At 47.5% G+C, this 27838-nt stretch overlaps 1 protein-coding gene across 3 annotated transcripts; it reads right to left on the reverse strand.

Annotated features, from left to right (window-relative positions):
* Window positions 1-99: 99 nt before the first annotated feature.
* SCNN1A (sodium channel epithelial 1 subunit alpha) lies at window positions 100-27838 on the reverse strand. 3 transcript variants are annotated; one of them, XM_079959404.1, is made up of 14 exons: window positions 27591-27838; window positions 22052-22097; window positions 19639-20029; window positions 17796-18045; window positions 15144-15331; window positions 9467-9567; window positions 8608-8771; window positions 7779-7877; window positions 7497-7614; window positions 7270-7348; window positions 5941-5998; window positions 4507-4562; window positions 2445-2520; window positions 100-603 (listed from the first exon to the last, which is right to left on the reverse strand). In XM_079959404.1, the coding sequence occupies exons 1-14, from the start codon at window positions 27675-27677 to the stop codon at window positions 304-306; spliced, it is 2013 nt and encodes a 670-aa protein (XP_079815530.1). In that variant the 5' UTR covers window positions 27678-27838; the 3' UTR covers window positions 100-303. The 3 variants fall into 3 exon arrangements, with proteins under 3 accessions (XP_079815530.1, XP_079815531.1, XP_079815532.1); XM_079959405.1 differs by lacking the exon at window positions 27591-27838 and adding an exon at window positions 25564-25614; XM_079959406.1 differs by lacking the exons at window positions 22052-22097; window positions 27591-27838 and adding an exon at window positions 21730-21830.

Genomic DNA, 27838 nt, shown 5'->3' on the forward strand with positions numbered 1-27838 from the left:
CAGATGGCAACTCTGTGTGTGTGTGTGTGTGTGTTTGAGGATGCCACATTGGGGACCCCAATTTGAAACAGATTACAGTAGCTGCATACAGCAAAGTTGCAAAGCAGGCAGAGAGGGCATTCCAAGCCACTTGGGCCCTATATGTATATAAGTACTATGACTTCCTTCTGCCAATAACTTCCCAGGAGACCTTTCGGTCCAATCCTCCTCATGGAAGTATGAGAAGTACAGTGATCTGCTGGCAGTAATGTCCACCTCCATGCTTCAAGAAGGGCTTATGCAAGCCATTCTGGCCTGGGCCCCTCACTCTGTTCTCCTGAAGGAAACTCTGTACAGGGATAGCGACTCCAGGCTGTTGTAGGATGGTAGCGCAGCAACTTCAGAGGCATGCTGTGGGGCAGCAGATGCAGCGTGGGAGCTGGTGTCATGGCTGTTGGGTGTATGGAGGTCAGAAGATTTGTGCAAGTACAGCCGGCGGAAAGTGAGGATGCAGGTGATGGCGACAAAATCCAGAATCAACTCGGCCATCTCTACTACGGAGAGGACCGAGGAACCAAACCAGAGGCTCCACTGGCTTCCCAGCTGTGAAAGCAGTGTCACCACCTGCAGAATGAAGATCAAAACAGGGGAATATTTTATTTTTATAAAAACAATGCTCAAGAAAGAAATTTGGCTCCCCAAACATCTTAGCCACTGATAGAGATTGGAAAGGCTGCCATCTTTTCCCTTGGGACTCACCTAGATCACCTGTTCTGTGAACTCCATTTCAGAAGAAATCACAATATCCAGTCTAACTGCAATGAGGAGTAGCTATGTTGCTCCTGCCTCCTGGGGGCTGGAGATGTACTCCAGAACATTTATATTTTAATGTCTACATATGATCCAAATGTTGACACTTGCGCTTCAAAAATCGAAATTGCTGTTAAACTTTTACAGTCACCTATTTCGATGTATTGAATTGAGGTCCATATACTAAATTACTAAATTATGATGCAGGTCACGTTGGTGTGAAATTTTGACACCATCTACGGTACCACATGCTGTCAAATATTGACTGCTACAGCAAAATCCGGCAGTGACTGTCAACTACTTGCTGAAGTTTTGCAAACCTAGAGAACGCTCACTATCGAAACGTTCACAAAAGATTGGGGATTGTATATGCATTTTTACTCTAGCTCCTGTGCACAGTGCTTAGCCTACTAAAAATGAACTCTCTCAGATGCTGAAAGTGACCAATCTCAAGACTTCTTGCTGGGTAGAGAGATGTGGGGAATAGGATTCTTGTCTTGAGACAAGCTAGTTTAAGCTTCTTTAGGAAGAGCTCTTTGCAGGGGCTGCTGTTAGCGGGCATGGGGGCAGGGGAATTGTGTCGCTCAGCATATTGGCTGTGAGTCCTGGAAGACCTGCTCCCTGCCTTGAAGGCCTTCTCCCACCTGGCCTGAGAGGGCGGGGCTCAGACTGACTCCAACTACAAAAAACTGAGCCTGCTGAACAGAATCTTGGACTGGGGTATTGTTTAGGGGAGGTTGTTGCAGTAAATGTTTGTCTCTTTATATTGGATCTTACAATTTATGTGGAAGTTGTTCAGTTTGGTTGTGCTCTTTTTGAGGTTTTATTTATTGTTTATGATTACTTTTGGTATGTTTGTAGTTACACAATTTTTCACATGCTGTAAGCTGCCTTGTAAAAGTAAAGGTAAAGGGACCCCTGACCATTAGGTCCAGTCGTGACCGACTCTGGGGTTGCGGCGCTCATCTCGCTTTATTGGCCGAGGGAGCCGGCGTACAGCTTCCGGGTCATGTGGCCAGCATGACTAAGCCACTTCTGGCGAACCAGAGCAGTGCATGGAAACACTGTTTACCTTCCCGTCGCAGCGGTACCTATTTATCTACTTGCACTGGTGTGCTTTCGAACTGCTAGGTTGGCAGGAGCTGGGACCGAGTAACAGGAGCTCACCCCGTCACGGGGATTTGAACCGCTGACCTTATGATCGGCAAGTCCTAGGCTCTGTGGTTTAGCCCACAGCGCCACCTGTGTCTCACATGGTCGCCTTGAGCACGGTAGTTAAAGGTAGCAAACAAATAAAATAATTGATTGATGCCAAGGGGTGGGCATTAGTCTGGCATATGCCCATGACATTCTAACAAGTACATTCCAAAAAGTGTTGCAGAATGCAGTTACGTTGCTGCTTGGGGCAGAGAACCACCTTTTCCCAACAACAAAAAACACCCCCCCCGAGAAATAGGGAAGTGCAATGTACCTGAAACAAAAGCACTTATTTGAAAGAAGGAGGCTAGATTCCCATGCAATGAGCAACAATGGGCAGATTTTTATTTCCAGGAACTGACTATCTGGACAGGCCTTAAAGGATGATGGCTTTTTGGTGTCACGGATGGTGGTAGGGGGAGCAGTTGGGAATACGTGACGATGAAGGGAATACATACTGTGAAAGCAGGAGATTCCCCGTTGCTTTTATAATTCCACTCCTCAAAAAATATATTCACTTTGGCAATTCCATTCCTGGCAATACAAAAGGGAAAGTTCTGGCTCAATCAATAGTCCTACAAATGAGTATTCATCCTATTCAGTGCAGTGGGGCTTATTACCAGGTAAGTGGCTATAGGATTAGAACCTACACCTCTCCCAAAACGCCCACTCCTTCCAAATTCACAAGCCCCCATTCCCAGGTCTACAGCATTTCTCTGAACTTTATCTCATAAACTCAAATTAAGCTGCCCCATAACATGCCAAATGTTTTTAAACAGTGTGAGCATCTGTTCAGAAGCTATAATTTCCTACTCCACCTCCTGAAACATGCAAACGATCTGTCTAGGGCATGGGTAGGCATGTCAGCATCGCCCTTGAGCCAGTGTCACCAACTGGACTCATGCACTTCAACCCCGACTGGGCTAGGCGAGCTGGGTAGCACTTCCAGAGACCACCAGGTCAAAGTGCTGTGGACTCACAGAGCTGTGAGCACCAGATTCACTTCCACAATACAGTCGTCGCACAGCAGAGTATAGCAGAGTCTGGCAGTGTATAAACAACTCGGAGAGCAGCTCTGTAGAATATCTTCTTTTATTCTATAACTACAGCTATAATACAAAACTATATGCAGAGCTAAATAGGTCTAAGCATAAATGAATGCTACACTGAGTGTCTGCAGCTACTCTTAGCAGCAACCTTATCTCTACACACGATCTCTAACACTCAGTCTCTCTCTCTCTCTCTCTCCGACACACTGACCGACTGACTGACTTGGTGCTGGAGCTGAATAAGTAGAAAGCAGAACACTGCTCCTCCTCTCTGGAGAATCAGCAGACTCGTCAGGAGATTCTTAGATATGGGAGGGGTGAAATCTCCTCAAGGCAAACTAAGGCCCACGGGCCAGATCAGGCCCAATTGCCTTCTGGATCTGGCCCGCGGACAGTCTGGGAATCACCGCGTGGATTGCAAGCACGCACATTCTTTCCTTCTCCCTCCCTCACATGGCGCTGCCGCCGCCTCTTCCCTCCCTCCTCCTGGCTTCTCCCTGCCCTGCCTAGAGGAGGAAGGGGGCTGGGCTTTGTTGGTGCCAGCAGCAGCAGCAGCGCTTGAGCGGCCGCCATTTTAAGCAGCCCCTCTCCAGAGCCCTTTCACGTGCCGCTCATTGTTCCGCCGCTGCTGCTAACCCCTGCCGCTCGCAAGACACAGGTAAGCAGCCACAGGGGTTTGTGGTGCTCTTGCATACCCCCCCAATATAGTCCGGCCCCCCACAAGGTCTGAGGGACAGTGGAGCGGCCCCCTGTTGAAAAAGTTTGCTGACCTTTGGTCTAGGGCAGTCAGCAACTTGTGGTTGCTGATAAACAGGACTTGTTGGAGTGTATATTTTTAAAAGTGTGTGTGTTTTCAGCTATTCTTATTGTATCTGTAAGCCACATTGAGTGTCTAACATTATGTAGAGGAATGGATTAGAAGTGGTACCTCGGGTTAAGTACTTAATTCATTCCGGAGATCCGTACTTAACCTGAAACTGTTCTTAACCTGAAGCACCACTTTAGCTAATGGGGCCTTCTTCTGCTGCTGCCGCACCACCGGAGCATGATTTCTGTTCTCATCCTGAAGCAAAGTTCTTAACCTGAAGCACTATTTCTAGGTTAGCGGAGTCTGTAACCTGAAGCTTATGTAACCCGAGATACCACTGTACTACACTGCTTCTTGCACCAGAATCATATATTTGCAGAGTTGGGATGGACCCTGCAGCTTGCCTCTGCTGTTCAGGAATCTCAACACATAGTCCCCAGTCCAATTAATCTCCACAGTTTTAGAAAACATGCATTTAATTCATGCAATCTAGCTTAAGCCCTATCCCTAAGCAATTTCTTCCTTGATCCTAGAATTCACCACTCTCTCCTGTCCCAACACAGCTTAGCACCCTGTGATCCTCATTGCTTCTCCCTATTTTTTTCATCGATCGTTGCGTCTCCGATGCTGACCTTCTATTCTGACTGTAGGTGGAGCTCTTACCTCTTCGATGTGATGTTATACTTGTTTTGCCGTGACAGCATGTGGAACACCCAGGCCTGAAAGGACACATTTGCAAAATAAATAAATTGGAAACAAAAGCTTTATAGGCAGCCCAGAAGCACACAAATGCATATAACTAATCCACCTCTCTCTCTCTCTCTCTCTCTCTCTCTCTCTGTGTGTGTGTGTGTGTGGGGGAATTTATAGCAAATCAGCGTGTGGGGGGAAACTTAGTCTTTCCCCCCACTGTTTTCACTCTGCTTTTCTTTTCTTTTCTAAAAAACTTTTTTTATTGAGTTTTACCTTGCCAATTTAAATTCAAACATTAAACATCAACATCATCATTAAGGATTCCCTGAATTCTTCGATTCCCCCTCTGCCTTTCCATGGTTACCACTATCAAACTTTTTTCAACTGCTTCACTTATTTTCTCTGCTTTTCTTAAATAATCCATTTTTACCTTAGTTTTTTTTAATATATTACAAGCGTCATTCAAATCCTGTCAAAGTTTTTTGCTCTTTACAGTGTTCTCTTAAACACATTGTAATCCCATTCCTCCCTAAAAGTTCTTCTCTTCCTGGTTTCTCACATTCTGTTTCCACTGTTTCTGGTTGCCTGCCCCAAGTAGCTGCCAACCCCCCACCCCCAGTATGCTCAAAAAGTGAGTTTGATAGAAACGTACCTTTGGACTCCCTACTGCAGGGAAAGGCTGAAGCCTTCTGATATGGTTTTTCTTTTCTTTTTCTTTTTAAAAAGCACTGCAGCTCTGCTATATGCATTTATGCAAAACATATACCGTATTTTTCGCTCTATAAGACTCACTTTTTCCCTCCTAAAAAGTAAGGGAAAATGTGTGTGCGTCCTATGGAGCGAATGCAGCCTCCTTGGCTTCAGCGATAGCAATGCGAAGCCTCTGAAGCGCAGAGGGAGAGCTCCCCCCGCGCTCCGGAGGCTTCGCGTTACTTTCGCTGAAGCCACCTGAAGCCCCCGGAGCACAGGGAACTCCTGCTGCGCTCCGGGGGCTTTAGGCAGCTATCTGCAAGCCTTCGGAGCGCAGCAGGAGTTCCCACTGCGCTCCGAAGGCTTGCGGATAGCTGCCTGAAGCCTGGAGAGCGAGAGGGGTCGGTGCACACCAATCACTCTTGCTCTCCAAGCTTCGCTTTGCTGGAGAGGCGCTGCACAGTTTTCCCTCTCTGCGCAGCGCCCCTTCAGCGAAGCAGGAGGAGAAATGGAAGGGGCTTTGTTTCTTCTGCCGCTTCGCTGAAGGGGCGCTGAGCAGAGAAGGGGAGAAATCCCCCCCGTTCTCCCCCTCCTATGGTCCGGTGTGTCATATGGTCCGGTGCGTCCTATAGAGCGAAAAATATGGTAGTTGCCCCGTGGCAGTTCTTAGGTGTGCATGTGTATACTCATGGAAGCAGGAAATCATCTCCTTACCTCAGAGACAGCAGAAGGCCATCGTGAATAGCCAGCTGACAACTGGTATTCTGTCACCCTAAAGAGAAAAGCATACAATAAGCTTAGAGGCATATTACCAGGGGACCTTATTTACATCCGACGTTCATGGGTGTCAAGGATTCTAACATAACCTTCCAACATTCCTCAGAATTGGAAATACTTGATGCATGCTCAGAGGCACTTGTGCCACCTCTTCATTACTCCACACATTTCCGGGTGGGACCCTAGCACTGGGCTCCAGTCCTCTTCCCCTTTCCCCCTTGCCCTTGCCTCCATCCTGCTGGTCACTCAAGGTTCATCAACTGCCACTGCTGGCTCCAATCTGCACTGCGGCCCTTTTAAAGCCATGCTTCTCTCCACACACCCCTGGTCTGTCTCTCTGCCTCCGGCACTCTGCAGCGCCTTGGCAAATGACATCATCAAGCCGCGCCACCATCATCAAGCAGCCGCCATGTTGCGAGGGGCAGAGAGGCAGAATCCGCTACTGGGGCAGCATTGTGATGGCTGCTGGTGATGGTGGGACAAAGCCTTGAAATTGGGATGCCCCGATTCAAAGTCAGAAAATGTGATGGTTTCTCCAATTCTGGGACTGTCCTGGAAAGATTGAGTAATTTGAGGGGTATGCTGTATGGGTGCAAGTTCTTATAATGCTGCTCTTCTGTTGGTACCATTCTGAACCAGGCCTAGCCTGCATGGCTCAGCTAAGTCATACACTGAGCTAGGCCACCTGTGGCACCATCACCTTCCAACATATGAGCAGCTGCCAATCACAAGATATGCTTGCTACATCAGGCGGTGGCATAGCGTGGGTTGCCAGTGCCTGGGGCCGTGTGGGAAGGAGGGAAATGGATAGAGTATGCATGGAAATTCAATGGTCTAGCGGCATCCATATGACCCAGGAGTTTGCAGCCACAGAGATAAGAAAAGAAGAGTTGTTCTGTTGGGTCACTTCCTGGTTTGCATGGAGAAGCAGTTTTCAATGGAGCCCAGCGACGGAAGTGTGCAGCTGTATTGAGGCAGCACCGGGTGTCCCCCACTATGCTACACCACTGACATCAGGTGAGACATCAGCTGGAGAAAAGAGGCAATGGAAGAATCCTTCATTACCGGGTTTCTGAAGAAAGCCTGGGGCTGAGAGGCCTGAGTTTGGGAAACCAGCATGGAATGATAAGTTGGGTACAAAAAACCACAAAAAAACAAAAATCTTGTTCCGCTCCATTTTACTGAATATTTTTTACTGCCCAGCAAGCTCTGTGGAATTTGACCAGGCCCAGGAATGCAACTGCACAGGTTTTGAAGCTGACTTACTTGCAAGGTTTCCGGCATTTGGTGAAACAGCCCAGGGTGCCTGTTTTGAATTCAGCCTGGAGTTTGTAATAACAATAACCTAGTCCAGAGACAGAGGGAGAGTCGATAAAGTAATTGTGTGAGCTGCGTGCATAGGACAGGAGACCCAGCACCTTGCACCTTGGATAGGAAACAGGTGAGATTGTGGATTTCTCCCCCCCCCCCCGCCGCCTTTTGTTTCCACTTACCCCAGGCGGGATGCTTGTTGTAGTCACAGTAAACTGCTCCGGTAGGCAAGGGGTAGAAGAAATGGCCACAGCCACACCGGTCCACCATGCTATTCTGAAAACAGGAACGAATGCAGACCTAGGTGAAGTAAAAGGAGAATTGTCACCCTAGGGCAGTGTTAGCAATACCCTGGGAAACCTACGGGCAGGTAATGCAAATAAGAATAAGGATCGTAATCATAACAGGGTTGGTCTGGTGCCAATTACAGGGTAAGGATTAGTGGGTGAGTCAAATGTAGATACCTGCTCAGTATAACGGGATTGGTAGAGGATTTTCACGGGTACATCGCTGCCGTTTTCTGTGCAGTCGCTGTAGGTGCCCCCAAGACGGTTTGTTGTTTCCTGACAGTTAATTCACAATATGTCAGATCAACACAGTTGCATTCCTTCCCTTTGATTTGCAGCTGTTTCTCAGGCCAATTCAGCTTCTCTCTCTATCTCTAGTTTTATGGGAAAGTAACCCACATTTCTTTATATTTTCTTTTTGTAACCTCTGACTGAATCCAATGGGCCTTACGGGAGCCATGTGCCTTCCCCATATTCCCTCATAATTCTGCACACTGAAGCCAGGTCTCATGGGACACGGGTGGCGCTGTGGGTTAAACCACAGAGCCTAGGGCTTGCCGATTAGAAGGTCGGCGGTTCGAATCCCCACGACAGGGTGAGCTCCCATTGCTCAGTCCCTGCTCCTGCCAACCTAGCAGTTCGAAAGCACATCAAAGTGCAAGTAGATAAATAGATACTGCTCTGGCGGAAAGGTAAATGGCATTTCCGTGTGCTGCTCTGGTTCTCCAGAAGCGGCTTAGTCATGCTGGCCACATGACCCGGAAGCTGTACGCCAGCTCCCTTGGCCAATAAAGCGAGATGAGCGCTGCAACCCCAGAGTCGGCCACGACTGGACCTAATGGTCAGGGGTCCCTTTACCTTTACCTTTAACCAACATGTCTTTATATTTTCTTTTTGTAACCTCTGACTGAATCCAATGGGTCTTATGGGAGCCATGTGCTTTCCTCTCATTCCCTCACAATTATGCACACTGAAGCCAGGTCTCATATCCTACTTCTGACCTCACCTTTCTCATACTGATGGATGTTTCGACGCCAGGGCGCACGTTAAAGCCCCCGTCATCCATGAAGGCCGGTTCCTTCTGACCGTGCACCATCACTCGGGCTCCCGTCACAGTGGAGAGAAGTGGGATAAAGTCGTTCTGCTCTGTGCGGACAACTAGAGAGAGACCTGTGGAGACAGAGGGCAGGGAAGGCCAATGGCAGTCATGCACAGAGATGAAAACAGGGCAAAAGAGAGATGGAAAGAAGATGAAGTTCCCCCAAGAGAGGAACGGTAGACCAAACTGATGGACTATGCGGAGATGGCAAAAATTTTCTGGGAAAATCAGAAACCTGGAAGACCAGAATTTCAACAAAGACTAGAGGAAATTCATAATTTACCTTGGAGACTACTGTAAACAATCGAACTCTTTAGCAATATTTGAATAACACTTGTATTGTAAAAAGAACTAGGAATAAATGGGATACTTAAAGAACTGGAGTAACATGCAGTGGAAAAGGACTAGAGATGGAACCCATGGAAGGGGGGGGGGGAAGTCCAGAGATTTGGGTGAATCTTTTGTCTATTTACCTTTTTATTACTTATGACTTTGAATGTAAACTTTAACTTGTAAAACCAAATAAAAACTATTATCAAAAAGAAAGAAAGAAAAGAAACACACAAAAATGCAAAGAAACACACAAAAATGCAAAGAAAGGAAGAAAAGAAAACAGGCAGGTGGCTGTAGAAGTGAGCTCAGCTAGGAAGAAAAATCAGTGTTGCAGGAAAGAGATGAATGTGGTGCCAGATTAGAAAGGGGAATGGGGGTATAGCTCAGGGAGCCTCTTCCGAGATCCATCACCACCTTCCAAGCACCTGCTCACCATTATTGATCCCAGGCAGGGACGACATCCAGAGTGTGCTGCTGTTGTCATTGAACGTGTAGCAGTTTCCATAAATAGGGTGATGGAAATGAGTGTAGTTCCTGAGAAGAAGAAACGCAAAGTGTCCAGGTCAACTCAATGAAGAATCATAGAACTGAAGGGTTGGGAGGAACCCTGAGGATCATGCAGTCCAACCTCCTGCAGTGCAGGAATATGCAGCTGGTCCATACAGGGATGGATCCTGCAACCTTGGCGTTATCAGCACCACGCTCTATTCAACTGAGTTATCCAGAAAGACAATTCAGTTGAACAAAAGTGAAAAAAGGCAGGCCACTGCGTTGGCCCATTAGAAATGAACAAACATCAACAGTAGCACAATTTCTGTACTGGGGCCAAGTAAACGCAATAGCAAAAGAAGCCATCAGGCTATAGTGTATGAGAACTCAGCCTAGGTATCAACCTCCTGCTTTAAAAATGGAAGAGAGGAAGAGAGAAAAAGAAGTTTCTGTCATGGTGGAAGTCCCAAGTCTTGCAGCTTGTCTGTCCTAAGATGGAAGGTTTTGTGCTGATTTAAAATTCTGCCAATAGGAAAAAGAAAAAGACTATTGGTCCAATCCTGGGGTCAGATATGCCTCAAGAAAGCCATACAAACAAACTATCTTCGGGTTGGTATTAAGCCACTATATGCCAATGAGAGGGATGCAGGTGGCGCTGTGGGTTAAAACCACAGAGCCTAGGACTTGCCGATCAGAAGGTTGGCGGTTCGAATCCCTGTGACGGGGTGAGCTCCCGTTGCTCGGTCCCTGCTCCTGCCCACCTAGACGTTCAAAAGCACAAAGTGCAAGTAGATAAATAGGTACCGCTTCGGCGGGAAGGTAAACGGCGTTTCCGTGCACTGCTCTGGTTTGACAGAAGCGGCTTAGTCATGCTGGCCACATGACCCGGAAGCTGTACGCCGGCTCCCTTGGCCAATAAAGCGAGATGAGCACTGCAACCCCAGAGTCGTCCGCGACTGGACCTAATGGTCAGGGGTCCCTTTGCCTTTACCTATATGCCAATGAAGCCAAACTAACATGCCTTTGTTGATAAGTTTCTTTTGCCAGTAAAACAGTATGATGGCACGTTAGTATTTAGTGCACAAATTAGTCCAGTACACAAATGCACAGGGATGGCGCATGGAGCATAACATTGAATTATTGTGCCATTAACATACATCTAATGTTAAGTATAAAAGTCACATAGGCGGAACAGTGTAGAAATAATTAGTTGTGAATGATCTGCAACAACAAATCTAATGGGCCTTGTGATTTTAACACACCGCTTGAGCAGCCTGTGCACAGTCAACGCATTTCACAACTGAAGAAGTTGGGTTGGCAGATTGGTTACATGCAGTACACTGCTGCTGCCAACCACGGAGATGACACCTTGGCATTGTCTTGGTGCCCTCAGGGGTCAGCAGGATTGGGCAGCTGCTGAGGGCACCAGAGCTCAGAAGGGCCACATCACCCACCGGCCTGACCCCCCTAGCTCTGCCGCCAGTCACTCGCTTCACCCTCCCCTCCCCACTGCGCTGCTGAGGTACATTTGACATCACTTAATGGGTTGCTGCTGGGACACAGGTGGCACTGTGGGTTAAAGCCTCAGCGCCTAGGGCTTGCCGATCGAAAGGTCGGCGGTTCGAATCCCTGCGGCGGGGTGCGCTCCCGCTGCTCGGTCCCAGCGCCTGCCAACCTAGCAGTTCGAAAGCACCTCCGGGTGCAAGTAGATAAATAGGGACCGCTTACCAGCGGGAAGGTAAACGGCGTTTCCGTGTGTGACTCTGGCTCGCCAGAGCAGCGATGTCACGCTGGCCACGTGACCCGGAAGTGTCTTCGGACAGCGCTGGCCCCTGGCCTCTTAAGTGAGATGGGCGCACAACCCCAGAGTCTGTCAAGACTGGCCCGTACGGACAGGGGTACCTTTACCTTTTAATGGGTTATTAATTACGTGAAAGCAGTGTTTGCCTTGCTGCATCCAAAGTTCTTTTTTGCACCAGCAGAGTCAAATAGCGCTTAACACCTGCTCCATCCCATCTGAAGGCTATTACAAACGGCCACCTGTCATGTTTGAGCTACCTGAAATTCCTGCATTGCAGGGGCTTGGATTAGATGACGCTTTGGTCCCTTCCAGCTTCTACAGTTCTGTGATTCTATTCTCTGCTGACTTCAGCTCTTCAACCATGCCCAGCAATATTATGTTTTCTTCCTCTGCCCAAAGATTTGGTGTGCAGAGGTGCTGTAGTGAATTCAAAGATTTGCTCATTGCCTCATAACATTTTACTTAGCCTCAGTAAAGGTAAAGGGACTCCTGCCTGTTAGGTCCAGTTGCGGACGACTCTGGGGTTGTGGCGCTCATCTTGCTTTACTGGCCGAGGGAGACGACGTACAACTGCTGGGTCATGTGGCCAGCAGGACTAAGCCGCTTCTGGCGAACCAGAGCAGCGCACGGAAATGCCGTTTACCTTCCCGCCGGAGTGGTACCTATTTATCTACTTGCACTTTGATGTGCTTTCGAACTGCTAGGTTGGCAGGAGCAGGGACCGAGCAACAGGAGCTCACCCCGTCGCGGGGTGACCAAATTGTGTCTGTGATTATGACCCTGCAGCAGAGCCTCCTTAACTACGACCCCTAAAGTTTCGGATTCCCTCTAAACCGGTGCCAAAGTTTTGTGGTTGTTTTGTAGGGTTTTGTAGTGTGAACCCCTTGTTTTGTAGAACCACCCCCCACTGATTAATTGAGACATCAAACAGTGGTTTGTACTTAACAACAAAAAAATCAAACATGGTTCGTGCTACAAAATCCTACAAAACTTTGGCACCAGTTTGAAGGGGACCCCAAATTTCAGGGTTTGAAAATTTCCCTGAGCGGCTTAGATGCACTTAGCAGCCTTCTCAGAGAAGATCCAGCGCTTTCTAATTCAGAGGCACAAGGGATGTTTGAAAGCTGTGGGCATGACCCAGGCGCAAGCTGTGTCGACACCATAAATAGTGTCTTCAGAACCAGAGGCAAAACAGCAAGGCTTAAACGTATTGCAAATTTAAACAAGAATAAACAGCATTCAGCGCTGATTCAGGGCACTTGTGAAGAAGCCTGGTGTCAGCAGCAGGTGGGTTTGGAAGGGGGAGGAACGGTGTGCACAAGTTGTGAAAGGAAGGTCAGAGTAAGGTGAGTTGACAAAGTACTGCAAACAATTGCTGGAACTAATGGTGGTTTGTCAGCCTGCCAGCTAGACCCAAACAACCGAGGCTTGGCAGCACTGGAAAAAATGGTATTTTTGTTCCAGAGATGGGAATCTAACCAGTGTAACTAACCCCTGTGGTTGCGGAAGGCTTGATTCATGTACGCCCTTATCACCAAGCCAAATGCAGCCCACTGGGAAATTGATACACTTCCTTGTTTTGCTGCTTGCGGGGCACTGGGAAAAACAGGGGGAAGGGGGCTAGTGGCCAAGAACCTGGCAGCAGAGAGAGGGTATACACGTGGCCAGTGGGCTGTATTTGGCTTGGTGGATAACAGGCAGAGCAGGGCTCCCTCAGCATCACATGGAAAGGGGTGTCAAATGAATCATGTGGACACCTTCCAATGAAAGAAGCAACTCCCCACAACATTTGGGTGACGTCAACCTCCTTCTTGGCGGGAGAGTGGGGATATCTGCTGGTGTGGCTGCACTGACATAACTGTAGGAACCAGCTACTAGGGACCAAGGTCTCTTCGGCTCCCCCAATAAAATATCTGAGGGGACAGGCCTCCCCAAAGTTGATGGGCACTGCTATTCAAATCTTGTGATTGATTATGCAGGGTGGGGCCTACCTGGACCCCCCAATATTTTATTCAAGTTGGCACCCCTGGACATAATTTGTAATGGTCCTTAACTGGGGTTGCCAAGCTGCCAGGCAGGGTTTTGCAAAGGTGGGACTGCTTTTCATTCAGATGTCATATTTGAGTGGAACTAAGAGGGATGCGGGTGGCGCTGTGGGTTAAACCACAGAGCCTAGGACTTGCCGATCAGAAGGTCAGCGGTTCGAATCCCCGTGACGGGGTGAGCTCCCTTTGCTCGGTCCCTGCGCCTGCCAACCTAGCAGTTTGAAAGCACCTCAAAGTGCAAGTAGATAAATAGGTACTGCTCTGGCGGGAAGGTAAACGGTGTTTCCGTGCACTGCTCTGGTTCGCCAGAAGCGGCTTAGTCATGCTGGCCACATGACCCGGAAGCTGTACGCCGGCTCCCTCGGCCAATAAAGCGAGATGAGCGCTGCAACCCCAGAGTTGGCCACGACTGGACCTAATGGTCAGGGGTCCCTTTATCTTTTAGAAGGTTTCACGGCAAAAACATGTTCCCAAATACACAGAGATACTGGGAATATAGGGTCCAAAGGGTTTGTCCAAACTTCTGCTTGTTCCATGCTTTCTAGACATGAGTCAAAGAAGTTTTTCTTTTGTCCCACTGTTTTTCCTGGGGAAACACAGTTACTGTTTAATTGGAAGAAACGTTAATCCACAGAAAACCCGATCAGTGTTTGTTACAATTCAGTGGTAAACAGCGGGGTTTCCTGGGGAAAGTGGTGGGGCAAATGAAAAATCTCTCAAACCCATGCACTGAAGTGTGAACAAGCCCTCAAACTTTCCACCCACTGGGGATGGAAAGTTCTACCAGTTTGGTTTTCTCTGTTTCACATTTCCCCCCCCCAATCTTAAATCGAGTGCTCCACATTTCTGAAGCGATTTGCAATTAAAAAAAAAATCCTCATAAAAATAGTCAACATTTTAGTATTTCTCCTAATGAGAACACATTTTTGTAGACAGTTCTGATTAATGTACACATTTTTGCAAGCCATTTTTTATGAATTCAATAATGCTCTTTTATGTGTTATTTCCACGAATGTGTGTACATATTGTTTGCCTAGAGAACTGCATTGCAAAATTTGAATAAATGTGCATTTTGAAAGGTGGTTGTGTTTTGCGTCTTGTATGGCTTTGGCAAGTGTGAATCAGGCAGATTTGGCTTTAAATGTGAGCTGCACTGAATCCCCCCCCCCCTTTACCCTCATTCTAATGCCCACCAATTCTCCTCAGAAAAATGCTCCTCAGACAATTTTTCTCTTAGAGTGGCTTCTGGTTTCAGAGTCTGGCGGTGGAAAAAATCCAGATTGCTTGGGGGATGGAAGTGTAGGTGCAAGTAAACAGGCAGGTGTGTGTGTGTGTGTGGGGGGGGATATTTATGTAAAAATTCCATGCTCCTTCCCCTTCTCTTGGAAGGAGTGTCACAGATCATGTTGTGAATTGCCTTCTTTAACATGGAAATCCACTACTACATCAGCTATTTAGTTTTTTTAAATTGAATTTTTGAGGCACTTTGAATCAGTGATGGGAAGGTGGCCTTTTTATTTTTTATTTTAAAAACCAAACATGTGTTTTCCAAAACTAGGCCAAAATTAAAATACCCATGAACAGTGAGTGACCCATGTCAATCATTGAGAGCCTTTCCTAGCCTGTTGCCCTCGAGATGCTTATAGTCCAAAGCATCTCGAGGGCAACAGGCTAGGAAAGGCTCTCAGTGATTGATCTCCCATCAGCCCCAGCCAGCAACGGGTACCGAGGTGGGGAAGGTGGGTTTATAAAGCAGCAGTTATTTGGGGACTCACGCTTTGTTGCAGGTCTCCTCGTTGAAACGGCAGGAATAGATGAAGCTTGTGAAGTTGGACTCGTCGAGGTCTTTGACGTCAGGGATGCTCGCCAAGATGTTGATGTAGTGGAAGCTGTACCACTCTCGCACCGCATCCACACCCGAGGAGTACATCTGGTGGAAGCAGTCTGTCTTGTTTTCATTCCACTGCAAAAGGAAGTCAACAACCCCATTAGGCCCCTTCCCCAGGGTATAGAGGATGAAGTTCAAGAAGGACACTGACAAACTGGAACGTGTCCAGAGGAGGGAAACCAAAATGGTCAAAGGCCTGGAAACGATGCCTTATGAGGAACAGCTAAGGGAGCTGGGCATGTTTAGCCTGGAGAAGAGGAGGTTAAGGGGTGATATGATAGCCATGTTCAAATATATAAAAGGATGTCACATAGAGGAGGGAGAAAGGTTGTTTTCTGCTCCTCCAGAGAAGCGGACACGGAGCAATGGCTCCAAACTACAAGAAAGAAGATTCCACTTAAACATTAGGAAGAACTTCCTGACAGTAAGAGCTGTTCGACAGTGGAATTTGCTGCCAAGGAGTGTGGTGGAGTCTCCTTTTTTGGAGGTCTTTCAGCAGAGGCTTGACGGCCATATGTCAGGAATGCTCTGATGGTGTTTCCTGCTTGGCAGGGGGTTGGACTCGATGGCCCTTGTGGTCTCTTCCAACTCTATGATTCTATGATTCTATGAAATGTGGGCCCTGGGAAGAAAATGTGGGCCCTGGGACATGGAGGAAGAGGGTCGTTCCAAATGCCTGACGAGGACGAAATGTTGGGGAAGCAGGAGAGGCTCAAATCTTGGTTGTCACACAAGCAAGATTGTCATAAGACATATGGTTGTTCAGGATAGCTATGATGCAGATACATCAATTTAACATTTATTCCATCGTCCAAAGTAAAAAGAGATTATCTTTACTGACGAAAAGCATTGTTTGTTTCTTTGATGAACTGGGGATTTAAATGTTGCAGGTACAGTGGTACCTCGGGTTACATACGCTTCAGGTTACATACGCTTCAGGTTACAGACTCCGCTAACCCAGAAATAGTGCTTCAGGTTAAGAACTTTGCTTCAGGATGAGAACAGAAAACGGCAGCGGGAGGCCCCATTAGCTAAAGTGGTGCTTCAGGTTAAGAACAGTTTCAGGTTAAGTATGGACCTCCAGAACGAATTAAGTACTTAACCCGAGGTACCACTGTAATCTGAACTTGCACCATTTGAGAAGATGAGCGACACTGAGTTAATTCAGTCACTGTCCTTTCCAACTTGTGTGTGTGTAATTTTTAATTATTATTTTTTCTAATTTACATTTCAAAATATCCAAACAACTTTAAATCAATGACTTCCCTTCTTTTTCTAAAGCTCAATTTGCATACCAGACATCCCTGCATATTTTGCATAAACTAAACCATTCAGTATTCCATTGTTACATCCATCAAAACTTATTTACACTGTTGAATTTACCTTAATGCTACCAGTGTTATTAAATGTACACAGTTTTACCCATATATTCAGTAAACATTTTCCAGTCTTCTTTAAATGTATGCTCTTCTTGTTCTCTTATTGTATATGTTAAATCTCCAAGCTGCGCGTATTCCATCAGTTTAAGTTGTCATTCTTTAGTTGGGACCTTGCTTGTTTTTCATTTTGGGGCTAGCAAACATACATAAATAACCTCTTTTGATACTTGGGAATTTCCATTTGAATGATCCCCAACAGAAAGGAATCTTTTTTTTTTTTTTTGGAAAGGTACTTTTAAACATTTTTTTTCAATTCATTCTATATTATTTCCCAATACGCTTTTACCCTTTTACAAATCCACCATATATGATAAAACGTACCCTCCATCTCATTACATCTCCAGCACTTATCTGATTCAGATTTATACATTTTAGCAAGTCTACTCGGAGTTAAATACCATCTATAAATCATTTTCAAGTACCGTATTTTTCGCCCTATAGGACGCACTTTTTCCCCTCCAAAAATGAAGGGGAAATGCGTGTGTGTCCTATGGGGCGAATGCAGGCTTTCGCTGAAGCCTGGAGAGCGAGAGGGGTCGGTGCGCACCGACCCCTCTCGCTCTCCAGGCTTCAGGAGAGCCGCAGCGCCAGCCCCACAAGGTCGGGGGCAGCGGGGAGGCGGAACGCCGCCATCCCGCTGTCTCCCGATGTTGTTTGGAGGCTGACGGCAGGGAGACGCGCAAGCTCCAGGGGACAGATGGGAGGCGCAGCTCCCGCAAGCTCCGGGGACAGCTGGGAGGCGCAGCGCGTCCTCCCGCTGTCCCCGGACCTGGTCTGCAGGCGGGCGGCGGGGAGAAGAGTGCTTCTCCCCGCTGCCGGCCCCACAAGCGCCTGGGGGGGGGAAATAAATTTTTTTTCTTTGTTTCCCCCCAAAAAAACTTGGTGCGTCTTATGGGCCAGTGCGTCCTATGGGGCGAAAAATACGGTAGTTCTCTTTCCTTTCCAGCTTTTGAAGTCCAGCAGAGATACTGGACTTTGAAACAATACTGGTGTGTGTGTGTGTGTGTGTGTGTGTGTGTAAATCATGCAGGGCAGACCTGTTGGAGGGTAGCAGGAAGAAGCAGAGAGGTGGCACAAAATGAATAGGAAGTCATCCTTACCAGAATGAAACCAATCTTCCAGTCACTCTTGTCCACTTGGGGATTGTTCTCCTCCATGCTGGTCTCACGCTTGTGTCTATAGAGCGGGTGACGTTGGATGTGGCGGTTCAGGCTCCTGGAGCTGCGTTTCCGCAAGGATTGGGCCTGCCAGTTCTTCTGCTCCATGGACATGTTGTATTTGTAGAGCTCCATCAGTGTCCGCTGTGTGATTTGATCCAGCTCTTGCAGCTGCTCCTGAATCGCACTGTACCTAAAAGATGGAAGAAGGGGCTTAAAGGGGTCCATTTCTCTACACTTACCTCAAGGGATCCAGTACATGAAAGGTGGGCAGAGGGTAATATGGTCTACTTGATGGTCGGTTAGGGGTGCATGGGGTGTTAGGGGAGGGACACGCCATGCTCCTTCTGGGGTTGTTTTGTCCATCTTTGGTCCTCATCCTGTACTCAGCTCTCACCTGTGGCTCCTAGAAGCTGTCAACACATGACAGTGGCCACACCCCGGGAATGGCCTTAACGGATCAACTAAACCAGGCAAGGGCAACCAATGGGTCTCAAACCATCGGTGAGTTGGAGACTTCCTCTACGTGCAAAGACAAGCTCCGGTGGAATGAGTGGACTAGGTCAATAGTGGGTCCAATGGTCAAGAAGGCAGTTTCTGCATGGTCCTAAACCTCCACTGTGTTGTGGCTATACTCATTTGTGAGAAAGCCCTGAGGAAAAATCCATACCTGCTGCCTTGCCAAGACCTCTTCAGGAGGAGAAAAGGGCCAAGGAGTAAACAATACACAAGATAGTTGGATGGTGCCTACTGGACTTCCTTCTGGCAACTCCTGCAGCCAAGCTGGTGCCAAACATATTGTTCTGCTTTCATTTGGCCCACATAGCAAGGCTGAGAGAAGAGATTTGTTTTCTGGGCAGCCCAGGACCTCCATGCACACCACCCAAGCTTGTGCTCCATGGAGGTCACTGTGGTGCTGCTAATGCAGCAAAAACAGCACAGGAGGCAGCAGTTATGAACTGCCAGTTTCTGCAGCCACAGCAGGCGCCGTGATTCCCCAGCAGTGTGCCTTCACTCTCGGTGGTGCACTTCATTGCCTCTTGAGACAAATGGATGCCTGATGCAGGTGAACCACCCCTTGATCTGGAACATATTTCAATGCAAGATCAGATACTCAGGACCACATTACACAGGTTAAAGGTAAAGGTAAAGGGACCACTGACCATTAGGTCCAGTCGTTACTGACTCTGGGGTTGCGGCGCTCATCTCACTTTATTGGCCGAGGGAGCCGGCGTACAGCTTCCGGGTCATGTGGCCAGCATGACTAAGCCGCTTCTGGCGAACCAGAGCAGTGCACGGAAACGCTATTTACCTTCCCGCCAGAGCATTACCTATTTATCAACTTGCACTTTGAGGTGCTTTCGAACTGCTAGGTTGGCAGGAGCAGGGACCGAGCAATGGGAGCTCACCCCGTCACGGGGATTCAAACTGCCGACCTTCTGATTGGCAAGTCCTAGGCTCTGTGGTTAAACCCACAGTGCCACCCACGTCCCTATTACACAGTTACAGATAGGTAGCCGTGTTGGTCTGCCATAGTCAAGACAAAATAAAAAAATTGGTATCTGAAGAAGTGTGCATGCACACGAAAGCTCATACCTAGAACTAACTTAGTTGGTCTTTAAGGTGCTACTGGAAGGCCTATTACACAGGTTAGTCGTGCCTTAACTGTTTGTGGATACTGAGTGGTAACTCACCCTTTATCAACCTAAAATACTGGGCAGGGGAAGTAGACCACACAAGGCTCAAGTCAGCTCCAACTAGCAATATTGCACATCATCAGGCTTACCTGTAGGGATTGAGAGTACACAGTGTGACAGCAGGGAAGGTCAGCCTATCAGAGTTGAGGTTCAAGTTCAGGTTGACAGGAAAGCTGAAGTACTCTCTGTAGATGATTCCAAACTGCCAGTACATGAGGCCAAAGGTGAGGAAGAAGAGAACTGACCAGAAGGCCGTCTTCATCTTGTTCTTCTTAGAACAGACCAGCCGGATGGCCCCATGGATGGTTGTGTTGTTACAAAAGAACTGGAAAAGCTCCTGATAGGAACTAAAGAATTCAATGAGACCAGAACTCTCTTCTTTTTTCTCCTCCTTCTTTTTTTCTTGCTTTGTCTCCATTTTGAGCTGTTCAGCCCTCTTGCGTCTAGGCTGGTTTTCAGCCTTCACGGTTACAATTCGAGCTGAAAAGAACAGTCACATATATATATATATATATATATATATATATATATATATATATATGAAGAAGAAGAGTTTGGATTTGATATCCTGCTTTATCACTACCCTAAGTGGCTAACAATCTCCTTTCCCTTCCTCCCCCATAACAAACACTCTGTGAGGTGAGTGGGGCTGAGAGACTTCAGAGAAGCGTGACTAGCCCAAGGTCACCCAGCAGCTGCATATAGAGGAGCGGAGACGTGAACCCGGTTCACCAGATTACGAGTCTACCACTCTTAACCGCTACACCACACTGGCTCTCTCTCTATATATATATCTCTCACAACCATTTCTAACTTCTCCATTCAACTTCTCAAAGGGAAATTTCGAAATGTAAATGTAAATTCGCATTTTGAATGTGAAAGTTTAACTTAAATGTTTGAAATCAGACCGCCATGCAGGCGGTTTAATGCTTGCTTACCCAGAGGTAACATAAACCAATGGGAGAGGCTTGGAAGAAAATGTACGTAGAAATGCACCCATATCTCTTGGTAGCTTTGATGTTGGCAAATATGAAAAATGACATTTCATTCATATGGAGTACAGCCCTTGAGCTGATGGCTAGTTCACTAAACTGCCTCAGGGTCTTACTCAGGTGATAGTCAGTGATACCCTACACACATAATTTCTGTCTGTGCTCACTGGGTTTATTCCCAGGTTCATAGTATTGTAATCTAGCCTCCTTACTAATACAGATCCACACCATAGATTTAAAGCACATCCAACATACATGGCTTTCCCGCAAAGAATTGTGGGAACTGTAGCTTGTTAAGGAAACTGGGAATTGTAGTTATGCGAGGGGGAAGCTGCAGTTCCCAGAATTCTTGGGTGGAAGTCATGGGCTTCAAAGGTGCTCTGGAGGTGCTTCAAATGTACAGTGTGAGATCTTGAATGCTCCCTGTTAGGTTGAGAAAGGATCTTGGCTCTGCAAAGCATATTCCTTTCCATCTCCCTTGTCTCAGTCACATAACTGTCAACTTACGGATTTCAAAATAAGGGACCAGCAGCCTTGAAAATAAGGGATCAGCAGCCAAAATAAGGGATTTTGCTATTGTAAAGAGTTACATACATTGGCAGGATTGACAGATGCTGTCAATCCGGCATGAGGTGGTTGTGGCGCGGCCGCAGCCGCTGAAGCGCCGCCCTTCTGCATCCCTCCCCATCCCCTCCTCTTCCTCCTCCCTCTGGCTGCCTCCTCAGCTGCCACCACCGCTGCTGCCTCTGGGCTTGTGGGCGGTGTGGGCGAGAGTCTCTCTCCCCCCTCTCTCGGGTGGGGAAGGGCCGATGGAACTCCTTGCACCAGGACGACGGCACCAGCGCGCTCTCTGTCTCGCGGCGGAGGACCCCGAGCCGCTACTTCCCTCCTGAGCCGGGTGAGCATGAAACCCGGGAAATTTAAGGGACACCATCAATAAGGGACAGCAGCGGGACACAGCGCTGGGATAAGGGAGTTTCCTGCCAAATAAGGGACGGTTGACAGCTATGCTCAGTCATAGCCCTGTATATCAATTCCCAGAGCCTCTTTACAGATTAGTCTCAGGAATGTAACACTGTTTGGTTTGGGTGTGATGTGCCTTTTGCACCAACAAGTATCTCCAGTGTTAGAAGCAGCAGCATGCCAGATTCTGGGAAACACAATTGGGGAGACCGCTATTGCACTCACATCCAGCTTGCCAGAGGCATCTGACTGGTCACTGTGAAATTAGATGGCCCTTTGGTCTGGCAGGACTGAGATGTGAATATATGCTTCAGAGATCCAGACCGTGGGGAGCTCTGAAAAATGAATAATTATAATTTGGACTTTTTAATTTTAATTAGAGTATTATGATTGGATATATTAATTGGATGTTTTTTATTGGAAAATCAATGAAAATGATTTTTTAAAAAAGATGGCCCTTTGGTCTGATCCGACAGGGATCTGCTTACATTCTTAAAATCACACAGAAGTGTACCTTGCGCCTTTTGTTTGGTGACAAGAAGCCTACCTTTTCCACGAAGTCCTTGGCTCAGGCCCTTGGTCCTCACATCCATCTGAAACAAAACATAAGTAAATGTAACTATATCTGCTCATATGCATCCGTTGACTAGCTGAACCTCTCCCATTCCCTCACTTCCCTTCTTTTGTCTCACCCACTTCAGAAATTTAGACCGTCAGCTGCTTAGGGACACAGATCTGTCTTTTTTGAGTACATTCCTGTTTGAGCTGAACTGGACGTCACTCCTATCGCAGTGTTGTGTAGTGGTTAGAACATGGTAGGCAAACTAAGGCCCAGGGGCCGGATCTGGCCCAATCGCCTTCTGAATCCAGCCCATGGACGGTCTGGGAATCAGCTTGTTTTTACATGAGTAGCATGTGTGCTTTTATCTGAAATGCATCTCTGGGTTATTTGTGGGGCATAGGAGTTCATTCATTCCCCCCCCCCAAATATAGTCCGGCCCCCCGCAAGGTCTGAGGGACAGTGGACCGGCCCCCTGCTGAAAAAGTTTGCTGACCCCTGGGTTAGACTGTCAGGCCAGGACCTGGGAGATCTGGCTTCGAATCCTTAAAATGTAAAGGTAAAGGGACCCCTGACCATTAGATCCATTTGTGACTGACTCTGGGGTTGCGGCGCTCATCTCGCTTTATTGGCCGAGGGAGCCGGCGTACAGCTTCTGGGTCATGTGGCCAGCATGGCTAAGCCACTTCTGGCGAACCAGAGCAGCGCACGGAAACGCCATTTACCTTCCCGCCAGAGTGGTACCTATTTATCTACTTGCACTTTGTGCTTTCGAACTGCTAGGTTGGCAGGAGCAGGGACCGAGCAATGGGAGCTCACCCCGTCGCGGGGATTCGAACCACTGACCTTCTGATCGGCAAGCCCTAGGCTCTGTGGTTTAACCCACAAGTGCCACCCACATCCTTGCTCAGCCACAAAGCTCCTTGGGGGTGACCTTGGGCTAGTCATTGCCTCTCAACCTAGCCTACCTCACAGGGTTGTTGTGGGGATTAAATGAGGAGGGGGAGAAAATCATGTGCGCCACCTTGAGCTCCCTGGGGGGGGGGGAAGGTGGGATATAAATGCAATAAATAATAGTTTCATGTGTCATAGCTGTTTTTGATTTCACAAATAGCTGGCATGGCAGGGCGGGGTGGGGGGGGGCGATGACGACAATGAGAACTTCACATTGCCAAGTAACATCTAGTTTGGCTTCTTCTGCCCTCATAAAGTAATGAGTAATCAATCGACTCATTGACAGATCCTTGCAACAGCAGACTAAACAGGAAATGTCCATACTGGCTAATATTTCAATAAGGATTTATTTACTAAAGAAAAAGTCTACCACAAGAAAAAACACAGCGCCCATACGTAGCAAAGTGAAAAATGAAGTTCTATTATATTATATTTGACAATCTTTTTCTGTGCCATGATAAAATGAGTGCCACTTCAGATTACTCAAGGAAGTGCTTGTGGTTGCCTAATGAAGCGTAAAGGTCAGAAGCAGAAACTGAGCTGGCTTTATCGCTTTCTTCACATTGGTGACATGTATTTATTCATTTATTTGTAATTCTTTAGTCTAACCTCATGGTTTAGCTTCTGCTTGGCAATTTTTTTTTGAAAACTGATGTTTGGCTGGTGCATTCCTGTAAACTGCTTTTATCTGAAAAGCTGGAATATAGAACTCTGAGATATAATTAATAGTCAAAATTTGTTCTTAATGGTTGCGTAGCTTACGTAGGTAAGACACAGAGAGCATGATCCAGCCAGAAGTTAAGGGGAGAAATATAAGCGGGGCTCCCATGGGACTTATAAAGCAGTGGCGTAGCGTGGGTTGTCAGCACCCGGGGCAAGGCAAGTAATTTGCACCCCCTAACCCGTGGATTTGCGCCCCCTAACCCGTGGATTTGCGCCCCTAACCCTAACCCCCAGATGTTGCGCCCGGTGCGGCCGGCCCCCCTGCACCCCCCATGCTACGCCACTGTTATAAAGGCCCAAACCAGTTCTTTATTTCTTTATTTACCATCCCTCTGCTTCTTCCTCACAGATTCCTGCCCAGAACAGCAGCTCTTCAAAGGCACAGGCCTATTCCCAACAAGACGTCTTAGTCTTCTTACCCAAATCATTAGCCTGCATGCACACCATACATTTAAAGCACATCCCCCTCCCCAAAGGACTCTTTTGTTGAGGGTGCTAGGAATTGCAGTTCTCTGAGCAGTAAACTAGAGCTCCCAGGATTCTTTGGAGAGGGGGACGTTCTTGAAATGCATGGCATCTGCACAGCTGACAACACTCGGGGCGCGGGGGAATGGAACCCAAATAAAAATGGAAGTGATTTTGAAAGGTGGTTGCTCCTAAAGTAAGTAATTCCATCATCCTTACAGGGGTGGAGGGGGAATCAAAAGGTCATCAAAACTACAGAATGATAAAGATGCTAAAGCCAGCAATTTTTGAAGAACAATACAGTGGTACCTCGGGTTAAGTACTTAGTTCGTTCCGGAGGTCCGTTCTTAACCTGAAACTGTTCTTAACCTGAAGCACCACTTTAGCTAATGGGACCTCCTGCTGCCGCCGCGCCGCCAGAGCACGATTTCTGTTCTCATCCTGAAGCAAAGTTCTTAACCAGAGGTACTATTTCTGGGTTAGCAGAGTCTGTAACGTGAAGCGTACGTAACCCGAGGTACCACTATATCTATTATATGCGACTTCTAATAAAATAGCATGCTCTAAAATAGCCTTTGCTAAACTGGTGCCCTTCTGGCTGGCACCAGGGGGTTTAGTCCAGAACATTTGCAGAGCAGCAGGTTGTCAAAGGCATCTCTAAAGGGCTAAGCAAAATGATGTTTAGTCATGCGCCTGTCATGTAAAAAAGTGTTGCCTGACTTATTTAAACATGAAAAAGCGGGTGTGCGTACTGCCCATACCCTCCAACATTTAACCAATGAAAATAGGGATATTCTTGGGTGGATCTACACACAGGAAAACCACCCCCTCACTATAAATACCTATAAATACACCAGGAATTAAATTGTTATAACAAAAGAAAAAAACCGCTATGGAGAATCGCTTAGAATTTTTCTGTGCTCTCTGGCGCCATCTGGTGTTGCATGTTTATAACACATTCAAAACTCTGCTTCTTGACTAATGTAGTTGCGTCCCTATTCAATACTACTACTACTAATTTTATTATTTATACCCCGCCTATCTGACTGGGTTTCCCCAGCCACTCTGGGCAGCTTACAACATATATAAAGACATAATAAAACATTAAACACTAAAAAATAAAAACACTAAAAAATCAGATGTCTTCTAAAGGTTGTATAGTTACTTATCTCCTTGGCTTGGTGGGGGTCGCATGACTCCATACCCTCCAACATTTCTCCCATGAAAATGGGGACGTCCTAAGGAAAAGTGGGGCTTTCCAGGATCATATCAGAAACCAGGATGGCTTCTGTAAATCCTGGGCTGTCCCTGGAAAATAGGGACACCTGGAGGGTTCTGACCTCCCAGTTCTTCCTTACCTTGCAGTGCTCTGCACTTCACACACCTTTCCTGCCAGCGGAGCTCACTTCCTGTAAAAGAGACAGGCTGCAACGATGGCCACTCACCCCATTTGGTATTAAATGAGATGGACTGGAATAAAAATGTCTGCAACGATGGAGTGCAGAGAGATGGAGGGAGGGCTCAGCTCCCCTCAGCCACTCGGGCCTTTTTGGTTCAAAAGAGAACGTCTGGGAGAAGACTGCTTGTAACAATGATGTGTGGAGAGGGCTTAGGTACCGTATTTTTCGCTCTATAAGATGCACTTCACCCTCCTAAAAAGGGGAAATGTGTGTGCATCTTATGGAGCGAACGCAGGCGGGAGGCTCTGTCAGTGCTCCCTTTAAAGAGCCATGTGGAGCATGTGTGCAGCTCCTGGGGGCTTTTCCCTGAGGAGAGAGAAGGGCTGCACACTCTGCACACTCTTTAAAGGGAGCGCAGCTCTTGGGGGAGACTTAGCCGTGCGCAGCCTCTCCCGGGCAGGGGATGAAGGCTCCCCTTGCCCGGGAGAGGCTGCGCACGGCTAAAGAAGATGCCAGAACAGTGAGCGGGATCCCGCTGGCTGTTCTAGCTTCTGGCTTGGCCACGGGATGAAGTCTCCGCAGGGGAGCGGGGAGGCTCCCCTAAAAACTAGGTGCGTCCAATCATCCAGTGCGTCTAATAGAGCGAAAAATACGGTACATGAACAAGCCAGAGCTGTGGCTGTGTAACGCTGGGTCTGCACCATTACATTTTGTTGGGTCTTTGCAAAAAGACCATTACCTGCCGGAGCGAAAGGGCTTGGAGGTGAGGGGAATTCTCTGGCAGCATCTCTGCTGCAAATCTCCCCCTCCCAATGCCGCTTTTCTCTTGAAGAACCTGCTGCTAGAGTTTTAATAAGCACGTAACTGTGCAGTCAGACTCCAACAACAAATCGAGGCCACTCATGCAAAATGGTTGCAACAAATGGCAGCCTCACCACAGAGAGGTGAGTACTGCAAAACACCATCATCATCATCATTATTCCGGCAACTCTTGTTAGAGGTAAAAAATCTGAGAAGACCCAAGGCAAAGAGTAAAGCCCAACAGGAGTGCCTGGGCAAACAAAGGTGACCTGAGTTGTGTGTGAGAGATTGAGAGAAACATTATATACTTTAGTGTGCTACATTCCATCATTTCATGGCAGAGAGGCAAGACAAGGGAAGGAGAGTCTTTGGCGGCTGTCTGTCTGCTGCTTCAGCATCACAGTGGAAACAAGACGAAGGAAACCAAACTCCAAAAGTGGGCTCAGGAGAACTCTTCCTCCAAGCAGGTTATTGTGGCCTCGATGCACCTCACGCATTCAGTTTTTATGCTTATGCCCACACATTGCCTCCCCCATCAAAATGCCATCCCATATTATTTCTCCATTTCATTTCGATTTATCATTTATACAGAAGACCCGTCAGTAAACAAACAGAAACCCCCAGACCATGGAAATGGCAAATCTGGATTAAACTGAGGTTGGGGTTAGATATGGGACGGCAATTTAATGCGGGCGATATTTTGTGGGTGCTGTGAAAAGCTTGCCTGCGTGAACAACACAGAGCCCGCCATAAAGTGGCTTGCGGAGGTGCCTGTTTTCTCATCCTGTGTTAAAAGTACAGGGCTGTCTTGCTGTCCCCCAACAGAGATCCATGTACAGTTATCCACCCCCCCCCGCCCTGTGGGCCCTGCTGTGCCTTTAAAGAGCTGCCTGACATGCCAAAACTCAAGGTTTTTTCCCCACGTGGGGATAGAAGTGATGGGAAAAATTAAACTCCACCTGCTAAACGTATGCTGTTGCTAAAGTAAAGGACTCTATATGGGCTCTTGGGTACCCCCATAAGGGAAAAGGAGCAGTTTTTTTCTTACAACATTACACATTTGGAATAACGGTAGAATTGGTTAATTCCAGTGGGAGACAGCTGACTTTGTCCTCCCCCCCCCTTCTTATCTACTTGTATCCCTTGTCTCCTCCGCCCACAACTGCACAGTCCCCAGGCTTTACCTGTTGATTAGGATCAGAATGAGAGGTGGCAGGGAGACCAGCCTCTTGCATGTTGCCTTTGGTGATGATGCTTCTGTCCTGCTGCATTTTCCCTGGAGGGGTGCTCCACCCAGCAGCTACTGTCTCTGCTGCAGAAGAGGGAGAGAGAGAGAGAGAGAGATCTCTCTCTTCTTGCCTGATCTCAGGAGGCTGGCCCTTGCTTTGCTGGCAGCTCCTTGTTCCTGATGGTTGGGATTAAACTGGTTCCT

Source organism: Podarcis cretensis, assembly GCF_951804945.1.
Source record: "Podarcis cretensis genome assembly, chromosome: 17".
Classification (NCBI taxonomy): domain Eukaryota; kingdom Metazoa; phylum Chordata; class Lepidosauria; order Squamata; family Lacertidae; genus Podarcis; species Podarcis cretensis.